The following is a 19016-nucleotide window of genomic DNA, read 5'->3' as shown; positions in this document are numbered from 1 at the left end:
ACATATATATATACATATATATATATTTATATATATTATATATATTTTACAATTTTTAAACTTTATACATATTTGATATAATTTTTTCACTTTTACATTTTCTGTATATAAAAATTTTTTAAAATTAATTTCAAATCGGTAATGATTACAATATTCTATGACTTTATTTCTTTTTATTTTATTAAAACAAAAAATGACTTGTGTGCGAAACTAAATTTGCAATAACAAAAAATGGAAAAAAATAAATTTTTTCTTTTTTATGAAACTTTCAACATTATTATTTGATTTTTATTATTGTTTAAATCTCTTTTTTTATAATAGATAACAAGAATGTTCTTTTCTTTCAAAAATAATTTGCTTTTTATTTTTACAAAAAAAAAAATTTTTTACATTATAAATAAAAATGTTTTTCACATAAAATCATCATAATCATCGTATCCACCATCATAATCATTGGCATTATTAGACTAAAAATAAAAAGAAAAATTAAATGTTGACTCTGCAAATAACCAATATTGTTATACGAAATTACCTTAATATCAGTTTCGACACGTAGTTTAATCTTAGTTTTGCCTTTAGTGGAAGGTTTTTTCGCCTTTTCTTTTTCCATTTTTTGTTTTTCTAAATGTAAACTGTCAATAGTAATTTTAATTTTTTTTAAATCGGCAGCACTTACTGCAAAAGAAGAATTAATCTTTGTATAAATAATAAATAAATTTTATTTCAATAAATTAAATAAAATTAGCACATGAAATACGTTAATAAATTTCTTAATATGAAAGCAGTAAAGTACTTACAATGAGCACAAATGCTACGAACTAATACTTCAATAAAAGCCGGATATTCTTCATCACTTTTGTAATTTGATATTTTAGTGCTAAGCGCTTCAGCAAATTCATTAAATTCAGCTTTATTTGTTGGATTCATTGCATCCAATCCAGAAAATGATTCGTGAACACCGAATGTATCAAGAGCATTTTTAAAATCTGATTCTTTTTCAATTTGTTGTAAGCGTAATTTTTCAGCTAATTTTTCTTCAGGTGTCATTTTTTCATATCGTTCTTCTTCTTCAATTTGTTTTCGCTATAATATAGATATTTAAGATCAATACTTTTGTTCAATGTTAAATATTTTTAGATTAAAAAATTACATCTTTTTCATTCAATTTTTGTTGGAGTGCTTTCTTCGGTTTAGTTTTTGATGGCGTAGGTTGAGCTTCTTGCTTTTCTTCATCTTTTTTTTCTTCTTCGTCTTCCCAGCTATCCTAAAATTATAATAAGAACAAAAAGTATTAACGCTATGAGTTTTAAAAAAATAATACTATATTAGATTTATAATGTTTGTTTTATTTTAGCACAATATTGTTAATACAGTCTTTGTTATTTGATAATTATGCTATTCTACTTATTTGTTCTAATATGCATTATTGATTTGTATAACTTTCACTTTTACACGTGGCCTTATTATTTTTTGGCAAAGAAATTTCGTTTTATAAATATAGCCATAAATATTATAAAAAAGACTGAACCTTATAAGAATTACTCTTAGTCTTTTGTTCACACCAAAATATATATTTTTAGTTTTTAACACATTTAAACACAATAATTTGCCTACCTTGACATCTTCATCCTCGTCTTCACCTTCCCATTTATTTATATTTGATGAAATTTTGGGTGGTGCTATAACAATATTGTCTTTCTCAGCTAAAGACTCTGTAAGTTTTTAAATATTGTTAATACATAAAAATTAATTCCTGAACAATTAAATGAAATATAAAGTTATGAGATCAGCAAAATTTTAAGTGGGGGGAATTGTGATATCAATTGTGGGTTGAATGTGGCAAAAACTAGTCTATTTTTGTAATATGAAAATTGATTACGAATATAAAAATTTTTATATTTTCTTACCCCAGTCATCGTCCATTTTGAAAACAATTTATTTAAATTTCCCAATAAAACTCTAAATTATTTATAATATGTAAAACTACTAATTTCAAAGAACTTTTAATAAATTTTTTAAATTATTTCTTGATGAAAATTTTCCTGACCACATTGCAATTTACTATTTTGACAATTCGTCATTTGTCTTTCAATTTCCAAAGAGTCAGTTATATTTTACGCCAATTACAAAGTCGTTCGACAATTTATTGCGTCGTCTCTATACAAAAGAATTTTCGAATTGAAACGACTTTGACGTAATTTACTATTTTTGATTTATAATTTAAATTTAGTGAGCAGATTTCGAATATTACAGTAATGCACTGATTAAAATAAAAAAGTCACTAAATAGAATTGTTTTTTAATTTTTTGGCTAATTGTATTAATTCAAATATAATATACTTTGCCGTCGCGAAAAAAAATTAGTAATGAATATTATTAAAATCATTTTAAAACCAGCTTATCATTTTTTAATATGCTATCTGATTTGACATTCGTCTTTTTACCAATTTAAAATCAATTTAAACCCACAATATTATTAAAGAATAATAGATTTTTTTAAGTTTAAAAGAGAAATATTAGTGTAGTTTAAATACAATAGCAAAAACATATAAAAAATAGTTAACAAAACTTAAAAGAATAGCTATTTCATTTATTTCTTAACAAATCCTCATCATTATCACTAAAATTATAATTAAAAGCAAATTCGAGTTATTCCGATTTTTATTTCGAAACGAAAATAAAATCAGATCAAGTTTCAACTGAAGGCAGGAATGCATTCATTATGAACATTATAAATTTATTATTGTGAATGACTGTAGAGTGTGAAAAATGTGAATGCAAAAAAAAGTTTTGCCGTTGTGATTTTCTTTCTGGCGCTATGGTGTTAATCAAAATAAAGTTTTAAATCAAAAATTAAAATTGTTAAAAATATATGATTTCCGTGCAGTTGAATTAAAAATATAAACATACCTATTAAAAAATATTGTTTGTTAATTTTTAAAAATATAAACGGACATACATGCCAAAATAAGAAAATATATGTATATTTCATACAATGAATACTAAAGTAAAGAATTTTGAATTTTTGGATTTATTGAATTTGAATAATAATGATTTGAAGTCTAGTGTTACAGTACCGGATGTAATATTAATATTAAATTCGTAAGTGAAAAGATTTTTCAAAACTTTTATAATTTACATACAAATTTGATTACCATTTTAGATACCTCAAGCAGGCTGATACACCAAAAGATGAAATTCTTTTGCACTCCATTACATTTATTTCCAATAAACTCTTAACAGTTTTTGGAACAGACACAGGTTTATTACAGTTGGAGGAATTGTTTATGAATTTATATGATATTTTTGAAATAGTAATAAAATGTAATAAAAACGAACAAGACGACAAAATAATCAATTATTTTTAGATAATAGATTCAATTTCGAGAAATCAAAGAACCATTAAAGATAGCAAAATTTCCGACTTTTTACATAATTTGCAAATAATTCTAGAAAAAATTGGAGAAGAAGATGAATTAAAATTATCTAATTTAAGTGTTTATATAATATATGGTATAAAATTTTTGGTAAAGTATTTTTCACTTCTCAAGGATTTGTAAGTATTAAATTTTTACTTTGAAATAAATGTGCAATTTTGTAAAAATTTTAAGTGAGTGTCGAATAGATGTTTCTGAAGAAAATGAAATGATCCTGAGCACAATTTTGGAACAATCCTTGGGTTTACACTCTAAAATATTAAGCATTCTAAATGAAAATGTTAACCTTTTGATTTGCCAGGGAGATGATGGTCCCTTGGAAACAATTGAAAAATGTAAATATGTTATTGTAAGCACCTAATTCATTTAATTCATTATCAATATTTTTTTAATTACAGTTTTGCTTAATTTGCTAAGCATAACAAAGATTTTAGTGAGTTTTAATATAATAGCATGTAGCACAACTTTGAAGTTTCTTTTGAAATTAAGTATCGTTAACTCTAAATATTTTGAAAACCAAATTGATAAAAATTTTAAATGGTTGACTGACGCCGTAAAATTTTTATGTGAACAAGTTCATTCTCTTTTGCTCCAATTTCATAATGAAGTACGTACAATATTAATATTCGATTTCTAATTTATTTTCTAATGAATTAATTTTCAGGAATTCCGAAAAGGATGTGTAAACGATATTACAAAATACTTGAAAGTTAGCTTATTTTTTATACAATGCATGATCAAAGTTACGGAACATTTCGATGTTCAAAATATATTTGGTTTTCATCATATTATACCAGTTTTCTTTGAAATATATAGGTAGCAAATTTCGTACTTTAATGACTAAAATAGAAATATTGATTAATATTGTTATAGGCTGCAATCAATACTTAGTTCTAATATTCATTGTCTAATTGAACAGTATTTAACTGCCAACATTTTGAGTCTTATTAGAATAGTTTATAAAACCGAAGATTTTATAGGGGTAAATATTTTATATCAATAAATATTCAAAATATTTTATAACAATATTATTCTTTTTAAAATTTTTATAAGGAATTATTGAAAAAATCACATGATTCAATAGATGACTCACGATTTTGTATCCTCGGGATAGAAATTATTGATTCCCTAGCTAGAGCAAAAGATCAATATGAATTTTCAGTGTACTTTTATGGTCAATTCTTTAAAATTTTATTTGAGAAAATCCCAAATTGTATGTGTTCTGTCTTATTATTTTAAACAAGTATTATATAATTTTCAGTTAGTAAGATTCTTTCTATTAAGGTGTTGAAATATTTCTTCTGCAAGAGAATTATATAAAACTTGAAGCTGGTATGATATCTTTATGGAATTTATATCACGAAAATCTTGACGTAATGAAAGCATTCGAAGAAATTTTAGTTGAAGGAATTTTACAATACGATTTAAAATTATCAAAAATATGTTTTGATATTTGGATTTATTTAGCAAGGTTTAGTATACACATATCTTTTTCAATAAAACATCTAATTATACAAATTTTTCTTTCAGAACTGTTAATACAAAATCACGTTGCCATTACTTTGAATTTTGGAGAGACCTACATGAAACTTTTCCAATAATTTGCTATGATCCAAAAATTGTTTCAATAGAATGCTTAATAAAAGTGTTTTATGATTCCCTGCCTAAAGAATATAAAAACGATATTTGGTCAAATGATAATTCAATAGATAGGTCTCGTTTAATTTATACATTAGGAACTAATAGCATTATTGATGAACTTAAGAGATTATCTTTAGAAAATTATTTCCAAGGGAAGTTAGAAGAGAATTTAAATTTAATTATTGAAAAACATAATTATGATTATCAAATATATATTAATTTGGTAAGTAAAATATATAACAAAAATTTAATAAAGAAAATTATTTTATTCATTTTTAAGGTAAAGTTATTTAAGCTTGTGACTAAATCAAAATCCTTTGATAGAAATATGTCCAGATTAATTATGAGTTTGATAGAAGTGATTTTATATAATACAAACTTTCATAAGCATGAATATTTCATTAATGTTTTTATAGAGTTCCTGTTCAAGAACAGTTTCTTTAATGTGTACGAAAAAAAAATCATTTGGCAAAAATTAAGAATTTTGGAAAACTATTCTATAGCCTTTTCCACTAAATTATATATAAGTTATTTCAAAGAATTTTTAAAAGAGGATTATACAACTTCCCGCAATTCATTGCTAGACATAGAAAATAAAATTGTTGATGAAGTAACCATAAAGTTTGACAACTTAAATAGTGAAACCGAATTACTAAAACAATTGAAGACAATAAAGTGTCCAAGTTTAACATTTTGGAGTTGTGAAGCAGATCTTGCAAAAGAGTTAAGTCTTGAAGTATCAGTGGAACATAATATGGAGATTGAACCTCCATTAAAAAAAGTAAGAGCATCAACTTTAAAAGAGGGAAACAGTTCTAATGTAATTAAAGAAACTTTGGAAAATGTGAAAAAAATTTCAACCTTTTTCGAATGTAATGAATTAAGTTTTAGTGATTTGCAGGACCTTAAAAATATCGTATTAATTTTAAATAATATTATTAACCCAAAATAAGTTAAATTATTTTTCCATACATACTAGTTAATAAACAATTTTAAAATTTGTTTTGTATTTTTATATTGGCTTATGTTTTATTTACATAAAATTTATAGCTTGATTGGTTTTGGTTTCCCAGCTCTAGCTTCTAGACGTTCCTTATGCTTTTGCTGTTGCTCCGCTGCGCTCAATGTACATCCTTTTCTCGCAAAACGTTGATTACACAAAAATTTCACATCCATCTAAAAAGAAATACATATATTGGATTCCATTAATATCCGACTTTATATAAGTCCTTCAAGTATATTTATTACTTGTGAATTACAACAAACACATTTAGATAACTTATACGTACATACATGTATGGTACTACTCAATAAATTTGAAGCTTGTTTTAAATTTACTTTTTAAATTTTATAATTACTTACACCTAAAGTAGATTCATGTCTGCTACGTTTTGGTCTCTTAATACCATTTCTATGGTCTTTACGGTTTTGGTTGTGATTTGTATGATTTTTTGACTTGGCCATTTTATAAGAAGTCTACAAAAACAAGAGAGTAGCAAATTTCTTTATTTGTTTTTTTTTAATTTAATATTAAAAGAGGATTATTAAAATAAAATTTGTTTTTTATTTAAAATAAATTATTTCTATACCTTTTGTTTTGACGGTAAACCGGAAAAGAAATTAGTTGTATTGTCAAATTATTTGAACATACATATAAAAGAAAAACACACTCTGTTTTTGAAACACTGAGAAAGAGGACAATTTTATATAATAACCTGAAAATAGATGGCGCACTTAATCTCATGATGTTTACATATTATTGCTTTAAGTTGCTTTATAGTTTTACAATTAATTTAGATGTCAAATAACCATTCCGTTCTCAAAGTTTATAATAAAATTTATCTTTGTATTTTGGATGACACGAATAACGTGTGGTATTGATTATTTAATCTTTCAAAATAGCTGAATATAAATAATATTTTTCTGCGACATTAATTTAAAATTTTACGATTTAGTTAAAGGATAACCTAAAAGAATGATTATTACAAATTGACAAAGAATGATTATTTGGAGTTGAATAAAAACGTATTTTTTTTCCATCTGTTTTTCTTGTTTTTATTTTTTGTATGGCATGGTTTAAATTTTTTAATTTAGGGTGCCTATAGAAAGATTTACAAAAATTGATTGTATTGTAAACGAACGTCAATTCTCTTCAATTTTCGTCAATCTCAATAATGGCTTATATACCCTATAAACAAAATTGAACTGTCAGCGTTAGACTAAAAAGAACATAATATGACAATAAAATGACTTTTAGGGGAACTGATAAATTTATTCGCATTTGTATCTACTGTAGATTGTAAATATAGAATATAGATAAAAAGTTTGAAGTCAAGTTGTATTTATTTCATTCTAGAAATAATTTAAAATTACAAATTGGTTCTTTTAAAATTTTAACATTAAAGGGTAAATATAGTTTTTTATTTGAATAATGTCTCAAATGTATTTTATTTGAATGTTTAAAAAATTTAGAAATGTTTATAAATGATTTTAGCTTAGTGTCTAATTTAACTCGCATTGTTTATTTACATAAATCTATCTTTTTGTTTTAGTTTATATAATTTTGTTTTTGTTTAAACGAATATTGGCTAATGCATATCAAATCTGTGATTTAATTAAAAAAAATCGCAGATCTTTGGAAACTGAGGTATTTGTTGGGACAATTGTGACTTAAATTCCAAATGTAGACCTGGTTAAAACTTTGTTTATAATGGATATTATTAAAGCAGAGATAGAAAGGAAACGGAAAATACTGTTAGAGAAAGGTCTCGTGGTAATATTTCATTTACTGTTCGAAATTTTGGTTTTTAATGTGATATTTTTAATTAAGGATAAGAAGAAAAGGTATTTTAAAGGCAGCGATTTAAATGATAAAACATCGGAAACGACAACAAATGGTGTTCCAAATAATGAAGCCAACGCAACTCATTTAGATTTGAAATCTGAAGGTATAGTTACTAAGAAATTTAGAATTAATAATTTCCAATTAATTATAGGTCAAACAAAAATCTTAATTGATGGTCATTTAATATTACCTCGTCATGAGGTTATTAGACGATTACGAGAAAGAGGTGAGCCTATCTTACTATTTGGTGAGAGTGATGTAGAATCCTTTAAACGCCTAAGACAGAGTGAGATTTCTCAACCAGAATCTAATAGAGGATTTCGAAATGATTTTCAAGAGGCAATGGATGCTGTTGATCAAGCATACTTGAAAGAAATTTTAGAAACAGTGTCTCCAACAAAATCGGAAAAAAAAGACGAAGAATCGCAATTAGATGCCAGCATAAATTGGGAAACGATTAAAGAAATGGCTAAAGGGATGGGTCGTGGTAATAAAGAAAAAGATTTACATATTATAGAAACACTGTTGCAGTTTTTATTAAAAAACTGGAGTGATCAAATTAATTCCTATTCGGCACAAGAAAAAATGACAACTAAGGTAAAAATGGCAAGAGTAATATATACACAAACCAAGGAGTATTTAAAACCTTTATTTAGAAAATTAAAACACAAAACTTTGCCTGAAGATATTTTGGACAGTTTGCGTGACATTGTGAAGCACCTATTAAATAGAAATTACATAGCTGCAAGCGATGCCTATTTAGAGATGGCAATAGGTAATGCTCCTTGGCCGATTGGTGTTACAATGGTAGGAATACATGCTCGAACAGGAAGAGAAAAAATTTTTGCTAAAAATGTTGCTCACGTCATGAATGACGAAACACAGCGCAAATACATACAAGGTTTGAAAAGGTTAATGACGAAATGTCAGGAATATTTTCCAACAGATCCTTCTAGATGTGTAGAATATGTTAGTAAAAAAGATCAACCACAGAATATGTAATCTTAGATTGAAATATTAATTATATATTTTGGAAATCGACTATTATTAGTTTACAAAATATTAAATAATGATACCAAGAGCCAAAATCGTATCGCTAATTGATAAAAACAATTCGACTATGAAAATTTCATGAAAATATTTTCGTATGTAATTTTCCATAGATTATTGTCATATATGTATTTTTATGAATATGAATTGTACAAATTGAAATAAAATCATATTATTTATACATACATACATATGTATTTCTTAAGTTTAGATTAAAGACAATGCCCTTTATCTTCACGCATGGATAGGTACATATGTATGTACATATGTAAAATAAAAATTTACGATCTATAAACAGCTTCGGCGAAAATTTGAACCTATTATAGTCACCATACATGTACTCGTATTTAATTTCATTTTTTTAACGAAGACTAATAAAAATACATAGCTTATGGTAATGGACCAAATTAACGTGCAAAAAATTGGTTTTTGGAAATGTATTTATTTTAATTATGGATAATTCAACTATTGAATTTAATAGGCTTGAAATTTTTTCAAACGACTTAATAAACGTTCATTCAATTTCATTTTTACCCCCTAAATGGTGTGAAAAATACCAAATAAAATTGAATAAATGTCGATTTTACTTGCAGCTCAATTTTTTCAAGAAATTTTAGCTTGGGTAGACGGACAGGTCGGGTCTAATCTAGTATTTCCAATAGATTTAGGTCTATTGTACGTCTACCGTTTACGATCTTACGGTATTTATGAATATGTATGATTTTGCAAGTACGTCAATGTCGATGATAACACAATTTAGTGATGTGCGCAATATTTGGTTAAACATCTTGGAGAAATCTTGCTCTCAATGAAAAATATTGATTGCGACACGACGAAATTTATGAAATCTCTTTACTTGGCATTTCAACTTAAAAAATGACAATAAACTTAATTTATTAAATAGTTTTTTAAACATATTTTATATTTACATATAAATATTCGCAACTTTACCTAATTACATTTCCACAAAAGTACTACAAATTAGATTATTAAATTATAAAAAAGAAGTATTAAAAATTAAATTAAATATGAGTTTTAAAAATGTGTAGTTTTTTTAAAAAGAAAAAACAATTTTATGAATATTCAAAATCAAGATAAACCTTGGAATGTGGTATCACTTCTCAAACTGAAGGTTCATTAAGAAAACAAAACAGTTGTTTTTTGTTTTGAAGTTTTCAATATATTTTGGCGGCATTTCGAAATTACGATACGTTAATTTAAGTTACTTAATTTATTTTTTGATAAATATAGAAAATATGAATTTGACCTGCGTTATATGCGCTGAACTATTTGTTCAGGCCGACGATGTTCATGCTACGCATTGTGGCCACTTGTTTCATCAAATTTGCCTTATTCAATGGTTAGAAAGGTGAGTAGAAACAACTATATGTATATAAGTATGTATACATACATTTATATGTTAATTTTTAGATCAAAAACATGTCCGCAATGTAGGCATAAGTGTTATCAAAAGTCACATCATAAAATTTACTTTAATATAGGCAATTTAGATACAAGTAATATAGATATTGCGTCTGTCCAACAACAGTTAGACGATGCCAAGCTTCAAAACCAATTAAATTTGAAGGAACAGGAAAAACTCAAAAAGGAAATTGATGATTTGAAGGGAACTAGGAAAAAGTGCTTGTAATATTTTCAATTTTAATGAAAGTATTGAGCAATAATTAGTTTTATACTTTTTTAAGGGAAACTATTACAGCATTGGAATCAAAATTGGAAAGCAATAAATTTGCTTTATCACAATTTGCCGAACAGGTAAGTGTTAAAAATATGTATGTATGTACATATGTATATAATACGTTAAACTTTTGCTATGCCTCAAGAAAATTTTATATACATAAATAGGTTAAAGTATTAAAATGTGAAACAAAACTGGTTGAAACACAACGTAATGAAATAGATGAATTAAAGAAGCAAATCCAACTAATGGAAACTGTACAGAAAATGATATCTTCAACAACAGCTGAAGTAGAGCAATTATTAGAACAGGATTCTAGTTCTAAAAGCTTAGCGACATGGGTAGTGTTATTGAAAAAGGAATTAAGAGCTTGCGAATCTAAAAAAGCTGATATAAGAAACACTTTAAAAAGTGTTCAGCATGATCTTAGAAAGTCGTTAGATGCCAAAAGGTTGTTGGATTTCAAGTAAATTTTAAAATGCTATAATCCAAATAAAATCTAATTTTACAGAAACTTAGAATCGAAACTATCTGCTCTGGAAAGTGAAAATTATCAATTAAACTCAAAAGTAATTTTTTAATTATGAAATATCAAAAATAATTTTAATAAAATGTATTTCAGGTTGAGTCATTAGAAAAACAGTATTTAGTTGAAACCAGTGATTGTAACAATGATAAAAATTATAAAACCAAATCTGACTGCCAGTGTAATAAAAAAAATTCACTGAATTTTGAAGAAAGTGTGATTAATTTTAATGAAAACTCTCCTGGAATTGTACGTAGTATATTTTTAATCTTTTATAAATTTGTTAAAATATTTATAGTGTTGACATACATTTTGATAATTTTATTTGGTTTGGATATTATTTCCGGTTGGTATGGTTTAATTTTTATTTGCTATGTAGTTTTCTTTTTATGAAAATTGAGCATCGAATTAAATTTGCATTTAATATTATTTGTCCATTGATATATGTATTTTTGTATAGAATCTATTTGTAACTTAAAACAATAATGTTGATAAAAAAGGTAAATTAAATTTAAAGGTATCTTCAGTTATAGAAATCGAAGGCAAAAACTATTTATGTAAATATTAAATTCAAACTATTAATAAAAAAAAATGTATTGTCAAATCAAATAAAAAATATTTAATAAAGTTTATTTCTTTTTCTTGAATATAAAACATAAACAAACTAAATTAACCATTTTACAGCTTAAAAAAGTAAAAGAAATTGTAGAATCTGATTCGCCTTATTTGAATATTAAGTCAAGTAGCTTAGGGTTGAAACCAATATTAAAAGTTGCAGATCGTGTTCGACATAATAATCTTAGACAACAGGAAAAAGTTTCTACTTTAAATGAAGTAAAAAAACCTGATAGCATTTTTGAAACACATAGCAATTTAGCCTTATTGAAAAAAAGTCGTAGTGAAGATTTACGAGATAAGGTAAACTTAATATAACAATTAATTATGGTTAAATTTCAAAATTATTTTTGTTCAGTATTCAATATTTAAAAAACCTCGCCTGATAGAGCCATCTACAACGAGTAAATCAATTTCATCTTTGGACTGGATGGTTCCAAATGGGTTTGGTGGTTCTGAAAAAAGAATGTTAAGCCCCACAAAACCGCTTTTATTGGATGATGAAGCTAAAGCGAAATTTAATAATGTTAATAACCGTTTAAAAGCTGGTAAATTAAGGAAAATATCATCCGCTACCCAGTTAAACCATGATAATACTTTAGAAAAATTTATCAAAAGGGTATAATCGTTGATTTTTAAAAATATTTTAGCTTCCCTTAAGAGTTAATTTAGTTAAAATGTTAAAATTCTATTTATTGTTTAATTATTGATATAATATATTATAACAAATTGCATTAAATAAAGAAAATTTAGATTTAATAAATAAAAGATGAAATAAGTTTAAAGTAATTTGAATATGCTGTTCAATTTAAATTTCAGATATTTGATTACTTTATTATTTTAAAGTACATATTTTCACTTTATTTGTAATATTTAACTTATATAATTTGTTTTATATATAGTATGAGCTATTTGATTTTTCAGTCTTAGCTAATCTACAAATCTAATTTCTTCAAAACTCAATGAGCATACTATAAAAAAAAATCAAAAATAACGTTATTTAAATAATTACGTTAAATTTTTGAAAAAAAAAAAAACAATTATATACAATGTACATATTACATTTCCAGTCCTTGGATGTATTGGAAAACATAGAAAATGTTTATGACGAAATAGTGGTGGTAAATTCTTATTCTAGCCTATATTTTGGTATATAGTTTCGATTTCCAAATAAAGAAGGCTATGAAAATTTTGATTATTTTATATTTTCTAATAAAATTTTTTTATTCAGTTAGTTTTGTTTTAAATTTCGTCTCGTTCGGTCGGTCGGTTTTAAATTCAAGTAGCTATTTTATTGTAATAAATGGCTAGAAAAAAGAAAATAAAAACATTTATATTACAAAAATTAGCAAATAAAAAATAAGAAAAAAAAATTTATAAAAATCATTTGTTTTAACAGTAGAAAAATTTTTTTTATTCTTTTTTCTTTCCGGTTTTGTTTTTTATTTGAATTTAATTGGTTTCAAAATTTTAATTATATTCAAAGTTATTAACGGTACAATAGTATAATATCCAAATTAAAAAATTCATTATTTAATTATGTTTGAGTTTGTGTGCATTTTTTTTTTATTCAAAAATAGAATAAAGGCTACACACAATTTTTTTTTTCGTCTGATGCAAAACTTATACAATTTTGAATTAAAAGTTAATTTTTTTTTGTTGAAAAGTGGAAGAAAGCATATTATTTAAAAAAAATAGAGGAAATATTTTGTTTTCTACAAATATTTAAAGTTGTGATTTATTTTTTGTGTAACAATTATGTAAGAATTTTAAAATATTTTAAATGGTTGAATTATTTCATATAGACGTTATTGTATAATTGAAAGATATTATAATAAAATATAAATACGATATTATTATATTTTATATATAGATACATATATATATATTTTTGTGTAAGGATATATTTTAATTATTTTTATGTATGAAATGTATTAAGTGAAACGATGATAAAATTTAAATTTACTTACATACATAATGTATTGTATGTAGGTTAAGTAAAGGAAATTTAATTTTTAAAGAAATAAAAAAGTACATAGATAATTTTTACTTTTTATTATAAATTAATTTAAATTAATTTGTGCACAATTGTGAATACATATTTACATACATAGTATACAGTCAGCGATTTGGGATGATCGAATTATTCTTTATTAATCTCATGTTCACATTTACTCTGCACATATATTTTATATACATCTATATACATTAAAGAATAATAAAGTTATGTAAATAAATTTATATAAGACGTGTAATTAAATTTCTTTTTAAAAAAAATATAAAACTTGGATATATTTGATTAAAAATTTTACGTAAAAGTATCTGCATAAATATATATATATACATATACACATAAGTATGTTTCAATTTGTTAAAATGTTTGAAAAATATTGAAATAAAATTATTAAAGAATTATGAATTAAAAATTAAAGTTATATAAAAGTTATTCTCTTGAAATATTTTCTATTAAGGAGAAAAGTTATTAAAAATACTTATAGTGTAAGGTAAAATGGAAATTAAAATTATTTTAATTCAATTTAAGAAGTAAAAATAAAATTAATTTTTGAGATATTTTTATTTTAAAATTTTTAATTTCTTGAAAAAATGTGAAGTACAGTTTTGTTTCAAGGTTTTTGTTTTTATTTAGTTTTTAGAGTTTTTGAAAAATTATGGTTATGATAAATAACTTGAATTATCATAAAGAAGAATGTAGAATTTCAATATCTACGATTAGAATATTATTATAAACATCTATATATTTACACAAATATTAAAAATATTTTTTTTTTTTACAAATTAAGCAAGAATTTTTGTTGTGCATATATTTGAATTTAGTGTAAAATTATTGTTAGGCATTAATAATTTTAAGAATTTTTAAGTTATTTCCTTGTTTTTTATTACTAACAAATATTGAACCATAATTTTATATTAATGGATTTCAATATTATAAAATACTTATTCTATATTGATTATTATTAATATTAATATGTTTAAAAAATGGGAATATTTTACATTTTCATTCTCACATTTTCATTTTCACTTACCTTCTACTATACTTGTTATATGCCTTAGTAGCTTCTTCTTTTTTTGACAGTTCTCTCATTTAAACTTATTTATTATGAAAATTATTTACAAATCATTTTCCAAAAAGTTACTTCACATTTATTTTTTGTTCTATAATATAATATCTGTAATACATATAACATAGAAAATTTTCGATCTCAAAATAAACTTTATAGTGAAGAATAATTGTGTACAATTACGAAAAAATAGATGTAACTGAAATCTGAAAATATTAATAAAAATTGACATACTACTTTTCCTGTAATATTAAAATTTTTTTATATTTTACATTTGTCTACACATTTCGTATATTTTATTTGTAATTTTATGTAATAAGTAATAGGACTAGTAACATATACATATGTGTATGTATAACAGGGCATTGCATATAGTATACATAATACGAAGTATGGGGTTTTTCAAAAATTCAATTCTTACACCTTTATACAAAGTATGTTCAATAAATCAAAACTGCAAATGTACCATGTTTGATAAATCTTTATTACAGAAAGAAGCCCCGTCGAAAATCTATAGCATACTCAAAGTTCTAAAGCTTTTTTAAAAGAATTTCTTTAAATACTGCAAAAACATTTTAAGTTTGAAATAATAGAAAAATGTAAGATATTTAAAATTTGAAAAAGTAAACTAGTTAGTAGATATAGATTTGTAATGATGCGAAGAAATTTTTAAGATTTAGGTTAGAACTTTAAGATCATATCTGAATTATCAAAAATCCTCTATGTGATACCAACTAATTTTACTAATATTTTTTAATTACGTATGTAGGAACTATTATAGAAATTATTTTTGAACAAAAAACTGTGGCAAAATTTGGAGATTAAAAATATCTTAAAAAAAAATGAAACTATACCATTATAAAATTGTTTTCTTGCTTTTTTTCATTATGATTTTCATTATGAAATTTTAGGGATTCATAATAAAAATATAATTAAAACCTTGGATAACAAAACTAAGTATAATACTTAAGCATATTTCATGTATAAAATGTATATACACATATATATCTTAAATCCCTATTGAAGAGCACTTAATAGGTTTTGAATAGGTCAGAAAAGTTGATTATAAATAACCATACTTAATTCTGATTTTTAATATTCCAACAAAAACAAAAAGTTTTCTATTTTCTAGAGATTTAATTTTTTTTCCTTTTTTTTACAAAAAAAAATATTTATGTGCTTATGTACATTATGTGTGTTTGTATTAATTTAAATTTTGATATTAAAACTCTTGGAATTTCTGAAATTCTATATGAAGCCCATACATTGTTGGATATGTATACTTTATGTATGTATGTACATAGATATTTAAATGTCTATTGTAAAAAAATGGAAAAGAATTTTAATTATTAATATTAAAAGAAAAAAACAAAGGATTTATTTGAAAATTATTAAAGCTTTTAGAAAAAAAAAATTTTGTTTTGAGTTTTAATGAAATCTTTTAGGAAATTTTTAAGATGCTAATTAAATTTCATTCTAAGAGAGAAATTCTTAATTTTTTACACTAACAACAATCAATATAATTACAGGATTTAAAGAATTATTTTTTAATTGACAAAATAAAAGAAAAAAAGAGGAAAATAATAAAAAATAATAAGTATGCGTCATAGTAACCATTTACAAGAAAATTTTTTTTGGAAGCCGATTTAAAAATTTTGTTATAACAACACTAAGTCCTCGAGATACGACATCTTCTAATACGACATTTCGAGTTACGACATGATATAAATTTGGATAATTTTTATTCGGCTTACGACATTGTTCCTAATACGACATTGAAAATTTAAAAAAAAAATTGCTTTTTTGACAGATTTTACTGTTTTTTGAATAAAAATCTATACCGAATCTAGTTATAAGGCAAAACTAAAGCACATACTTCAATAATGAATTCTTTTTTGTTAAAAATTCTAGTTAGTAGTTAAGATTATGAATTGAAGTGATAAAATATCAACTTAATCAGATTTTATTTTATTTATTTTTGTTACAAAATTGAATTTTTTTGGTTTTGTTATTATATTTTGTTGTTTTTTTCAAACTTTGTTACCTTTTTTAAAAAAAAAGATCAATTATTTTATAAAACAGTTTGTCTAGTTCACTTTATGTGTCCATACATTTTTTTTCCTCCTCAAACGACAATTCGAGTTACGACATAAATTTCTGGAACCAAAAATGTCGTATCTCGAGGACTTAGTGTATACGTATATGTGTGTTTATATACAATAAACTTTATATAAGAGTCTGTAAATGTATGGTCTGCACATAAAACGTAATTTAAATTTTTAGTACATAATACGTGTACCCACGTTTAATTATAAAAATAATGTGAAGTCAAAAAATTTTTAATTTCAATTAAGTAATTTTTAGTATATTAGTAATAATTAGTATTTTTTCTGTTTCATTTGAACTTCGTTACTTATTGTTGTTTTGGATTTGTATTAAAATTGGTTCATCTATTAATAAAACATTAGATTGAGTTTAAATAAGATTAGCAATCTTTAGTGATGGCCAATAGGTCCGAAGAAAATTTAGGCTGGTTGAAATTTCTTATAGATAAGTAGAATTCAAAAATGTATTTAATAAAGTTGGGTCAAACCAATGGTTTGTATTGTAGCACTTTTCCCTTCATCAAGTGAAAATTCTGCTTTTAAATACAGTCTATGCATACTTATCACACTATTAAAATTATTTTCATTCATATTTAACTATTTCTAGGATTCCATATATTTAGGATGATGCATTCATGCAGTCTTTGAAATTAAGCAAAAATTAATATAAAGAGGGGTTAACATAATGCTCGATTTTAAGGGTTAATTGTGTGAGTTAAGAAAAATAATTATATTTTTTAATGTCACGGAATTTACCGCTAACTTTTTATGTTTATAGAAATTTGAAAACGTTTGCGATTTTGGAAATATAAGGCGCCAAAAATTCAAATTTTACAAATTTCAAGAGGCGATAACTTGAGAGGGGGTGGAGATGGAAAAAAATTTTCTTCTAACGAAATGAACTATTTGTTAATGTCTATAAGCCCCTAAAAGTTCAAGCTTCTACAGGCTGGGGTCTAGAAGAAAAACGAAATCAAAAATTTGGAAAAAAAAGACTTTAGATAACGGTAAATTTGAACGGCCATTTTGTTTTTCTAAAGTTTAACTATAGTATATCGCGCTAGGGGAAGCAAGCCGCTGTCTTTATGCGTTTGCAAAATTTTAAAAATGCTTATGGTTTCATTGCAACAAATAGTTAAAAAAGGCCATTTTTAGGGTTTCGGGGGGGTATAACTTCTAGAGGGGGGGAGATAGGTAAAAATTTTGTTCTACGGAAATAAGTTTCTAGTAAAGATCTATGTACATACAAAATTTCAGCTTTCTATCTTCAAGGGTGTAGAAGTTTTGTAAACAGACACACGGACAGACGGACGGACGGACGGACGGACGGACGGACAGAGTGAAACTAATAAGCACTTTTTTTCAAAAATTTTTTGGAAAAAGTGCTAAAAAGGAATGCTATTATAGTTATCAGAAAGTGATACTACGGTTTATTTAAAATGTAAGTGTCAGTTTTCATTTTTTCATAATTATTCAAGAAGAACTAAAGCATATTGATGAATAAAATTTTTATAAGATTCACGGGAATGAAGGGGTTTTAGTATAATATGTATATGCATAAGAATTATCAAAGATATTTTTTTGAATTAAATAGGTAATTAGTGCCTTGCGTTAGGCACTACATAACTATTTGTTCTTTTAAAAATTAGTTAATTTTTAAATTAATTAATTTTTTTAGCTTTGTTTTGGTGTTGTCGTTATGCTTAAAAAGTAACAGTTCAGACTTCATGAAATTAAATAGCTTAAGTTTTAAAAAAAATTCAATTAACTCTTTATAATGTAACGTAACTTGAAGTACGTTTGTAAATTAAAACCATAAAAGTAGGTTAACCATTTTAAAATAATTTGTACATTTTATTTTTATGACTGACATTCATATTTATGATAAATTTTTGGATTTTTGAAAGAATTTTAGTTATTTAAAAATTTAATTGGAATCGGTATCTATTGGTATCTAAAGTTATATTACTATAAAGTTAAGTACATATATTAAGAAACCAGAAAAAATAAATTAAAATT

The 19016-nt window shown here is 24.2% G+C and overlaps 5 protein-coding genes across 5 annotated transcripts; 3 read left to right on the top strand and 2 right to left on the bottom strand.

Moving 5' to 3' along the window:
• Positions 1-125: 125 nt before the first annotated feature.
• Positions 126-2087, bottom strand: LOC129611102 (eukaryotic translation initiation factor 3 subunit J). The gene is made up of 6 exons (XM_055524053.1): positions 1908-2087; positions 1615-1712; positions 1151-1264; positions 798-1083; positions 533-675; positions 126-467 (listed from the first exon to the last, which is right to left on the bottom strand). The coding sequence occupies exons 1-6, from the start codon at positions 1921-1923 to the stop codon at positions 411-413; spliced, it is 714 nt and encodes a 237-aa protein (XP_055380028.1). The 5' UTR covers positions 1924-2087; the 3' UTR covers positions 126-410.
• Positions 2088-2960: 873 nt separating this feature from the next.
• LOC129610978 (uncharacterized) lies at positions 2961-5935 on the top strand. Its single transcript, XM_055523844.1, has 12 exons — positions 2961-3101; positions 3163-3313; positions 3368-3555; positions 3611-3771; positions 3835-4043; positions 4101-4252; positions 4310-4418; positions 4490-4649; positions 4721-4907; positions 4967-5300; positions 5358-5435; positions 5494-5935. Exons 1-12 carry the CDS (start codon positions 2995-2997, stop codon positions 5554-5556), a joined length of 1899 nt encoding a protein of 632 aa, XP_055379819.1. The 5' UTR covers positions 2961-2994; the 3' UTR covers positions 5557-5935.
• A 140-nt stretch (positions 5936-6075) lies between these two features.
• On the bottom strand, positions 6076-6712 carry LOC129610979 (60S ribosomal protein L29). The gene is made up of 3 exons (XM_055523845.1): positions 6667-6712; positions 6440-6553; positions 6076-6253 (listed from the first exon to the last, which is right to left on the bottom strand). The coding sequence occupies exons 2-3, from the start codon at positions 6539-6541 to the stop codon at positions 6122-6124; spliced, it is 234 nt and encodes a 77-aa protein (XP_055379820.1). The 5' UTR covers positions 6542-6553; positions 6667-6712; the 3' UTR covers positions 6076-6121.
• Positions 6713-7344: 632 nt separating this feature from the next.
• Positions 7345-9044, top strand: LOC129611115 (pre-mRNA-splicing factor 18). Its single transcript, XM_055524068.1, has 4 exons — positions 7345-7483; positions 7630-7850; positions 7908-8025; positions 8074-9044. The coding sequence occupies exons 2-4, from the start codon at positions 7788-7790 to the stop codon at positions 8922-8924; spliced, it is 1032 nt and encodes a 343-aa protein (XP_055380043.1). The 5' UTR covers positions 7345-7483; positions 7630-7787; the 3' UTR covers positions 8925-9044.
• A 1123-nt stretch (positions 9045-10167) lies between these two features.
• LOC129611157 (E3 ubiquitin-protein ligase TRAIP) lies at positions 10168-12547 on the top strand. Its single transcript, XM_055524127.1, has 8 exons — positions 10168-10341; positions 10404-10619; positions 10679-10748; positions 10839-11122; positions 11183-11240; positions 11294-11446; positions 11882-12115; positions 12171-12547. The coding sequence occupies exons 1-8, from the start codon at positions 10229-10231 to the stop codon at positions 12435-12437; spliced, it is 1395 nt and encodes a 464-aa protein (XP_055380102.1). The 5' UTR covers positions 10168-10228; the 3' UTR covers positions 12438-12547.
• The last annotated feature ends 6469 nt before the right edge of the window (positions 12548-19016 follow it).

Source organism: Condylostylus longicornis, unplaced genomic scaffold (assembly GCF_029603195.1).
Source record: "Condylostylus longicornis isolate FDR11 unplaced genomic scaffold, ASM2960319v2 ptg000048l, whole genome shotgun sequence".
Taxonomy (NCBI): domain Eukaryota; kingdom Metazoa; phylum Arthropoda; class Insecta; order Diptera; family Dolichopodidae; genus Condylostylus; species Condylostylus longicornis.
Note: the sequence above shows the minus strand (reverse complement) of the source record. Positions and strands in the feature narration are given on the sequence as shown.

Excerpts from the sequence above, each read along its gene's own strand:
- LOC129611102 (XM_055524053.1), bottom strand. Across the intron at positions 1,265-1,614 it reads ACGAGGATGAAGATGTCAAG|GATAGCTGGGAAGACGAAGA; the intron begins GTAGGCAAATTA and ends TTATAATTTTAG. Across the intron at positions 468-532 it reads GTGTCGAAACTGATATTAAG|TCTAATAATGCCAATGATTA; the intron begins GTAATTTCGTAT and ends TTTTATTTTTAG.
- LOC129610978 (XM_055523844.1), top strand. The coding sequence starts at position 2,995 with ATGAATACTAAAGTAAAGAATTTTGAATTTTTGGATTTATTGAATTTG. Across the intron at positions 4,650-4,720 it reads ATTTGAGAAAATCCCAAATT|GTGTTGAAATATTTCTTCTG; the intron begins GTATGTGTTCTG and ends CTTTCTATTAAG. Across the intron at positions 5,301-5,357 it reads ATCAAATATATATTAATTTG|GTAAAGTTATTTAAGCTTGT; the intron begins GTAAGTAAAATA and ends TTCATTTTTAAG.
- LOC129610979 (XM_055523845.1), bottom strand. The coding sequence starts at position 6,541 with ATGGCCAAGTCAAAAAATCATACAAATCACAACCAAAACCGTAAAGAC. Across the intron at positions 6,254-6,439 it reads GACATGAATCTACTTTAGGT|ATGGATGTGAAATTTTTGTG; the intron begins GTAAGTAATTAT and ends ATTTCTTTTTAG.
- LOC129611115 (XM_055524068.1), top strand. The coding sequence starts at position 7,788 with ATGGATATTATTAAAGCAGAGATAGAAAGGAAACGGAAAATACTGTTA. Across the intron at positions 7,851-7,907 it reads TGTTAGAGAAAGGTCTCGTG|GATAAGAAGAAAAGGTATTT; the intron begins GTAATATTTCAT and ends TTTTTAATTAAG. Across the intron at positions 8,026-8,073 it reads TTTAGATTTGAAATCTGAAG|GTCAAACAAAAATCTTAATT; the intron begins GTATAGTTACTA and ends AATTAATTATAG.
- LOC129611157 (XM_055524127.1), top strand. The coding sequence starts at position 10,229 with ATGAATTTGACCTGCGTTATATGCGCTGAACTATTTGTTCAGGCCGAC. Across the intron at positions 10,342-10,403 it reads CTTATTCAATGGTTAGAAAG|ATCAAAAACATGTCCGCAAT; the intron begins GTGAGTAGAAAC and ends GTTAATTTTTAG. Across the intron at positions 10,620-10,678 it reads GGAACTAGGAAAAAGTGCTT|GGAAACTATTACAGCATTGG; the intron begins GTAATATTTTCA and ends TACTTTTTTAAG.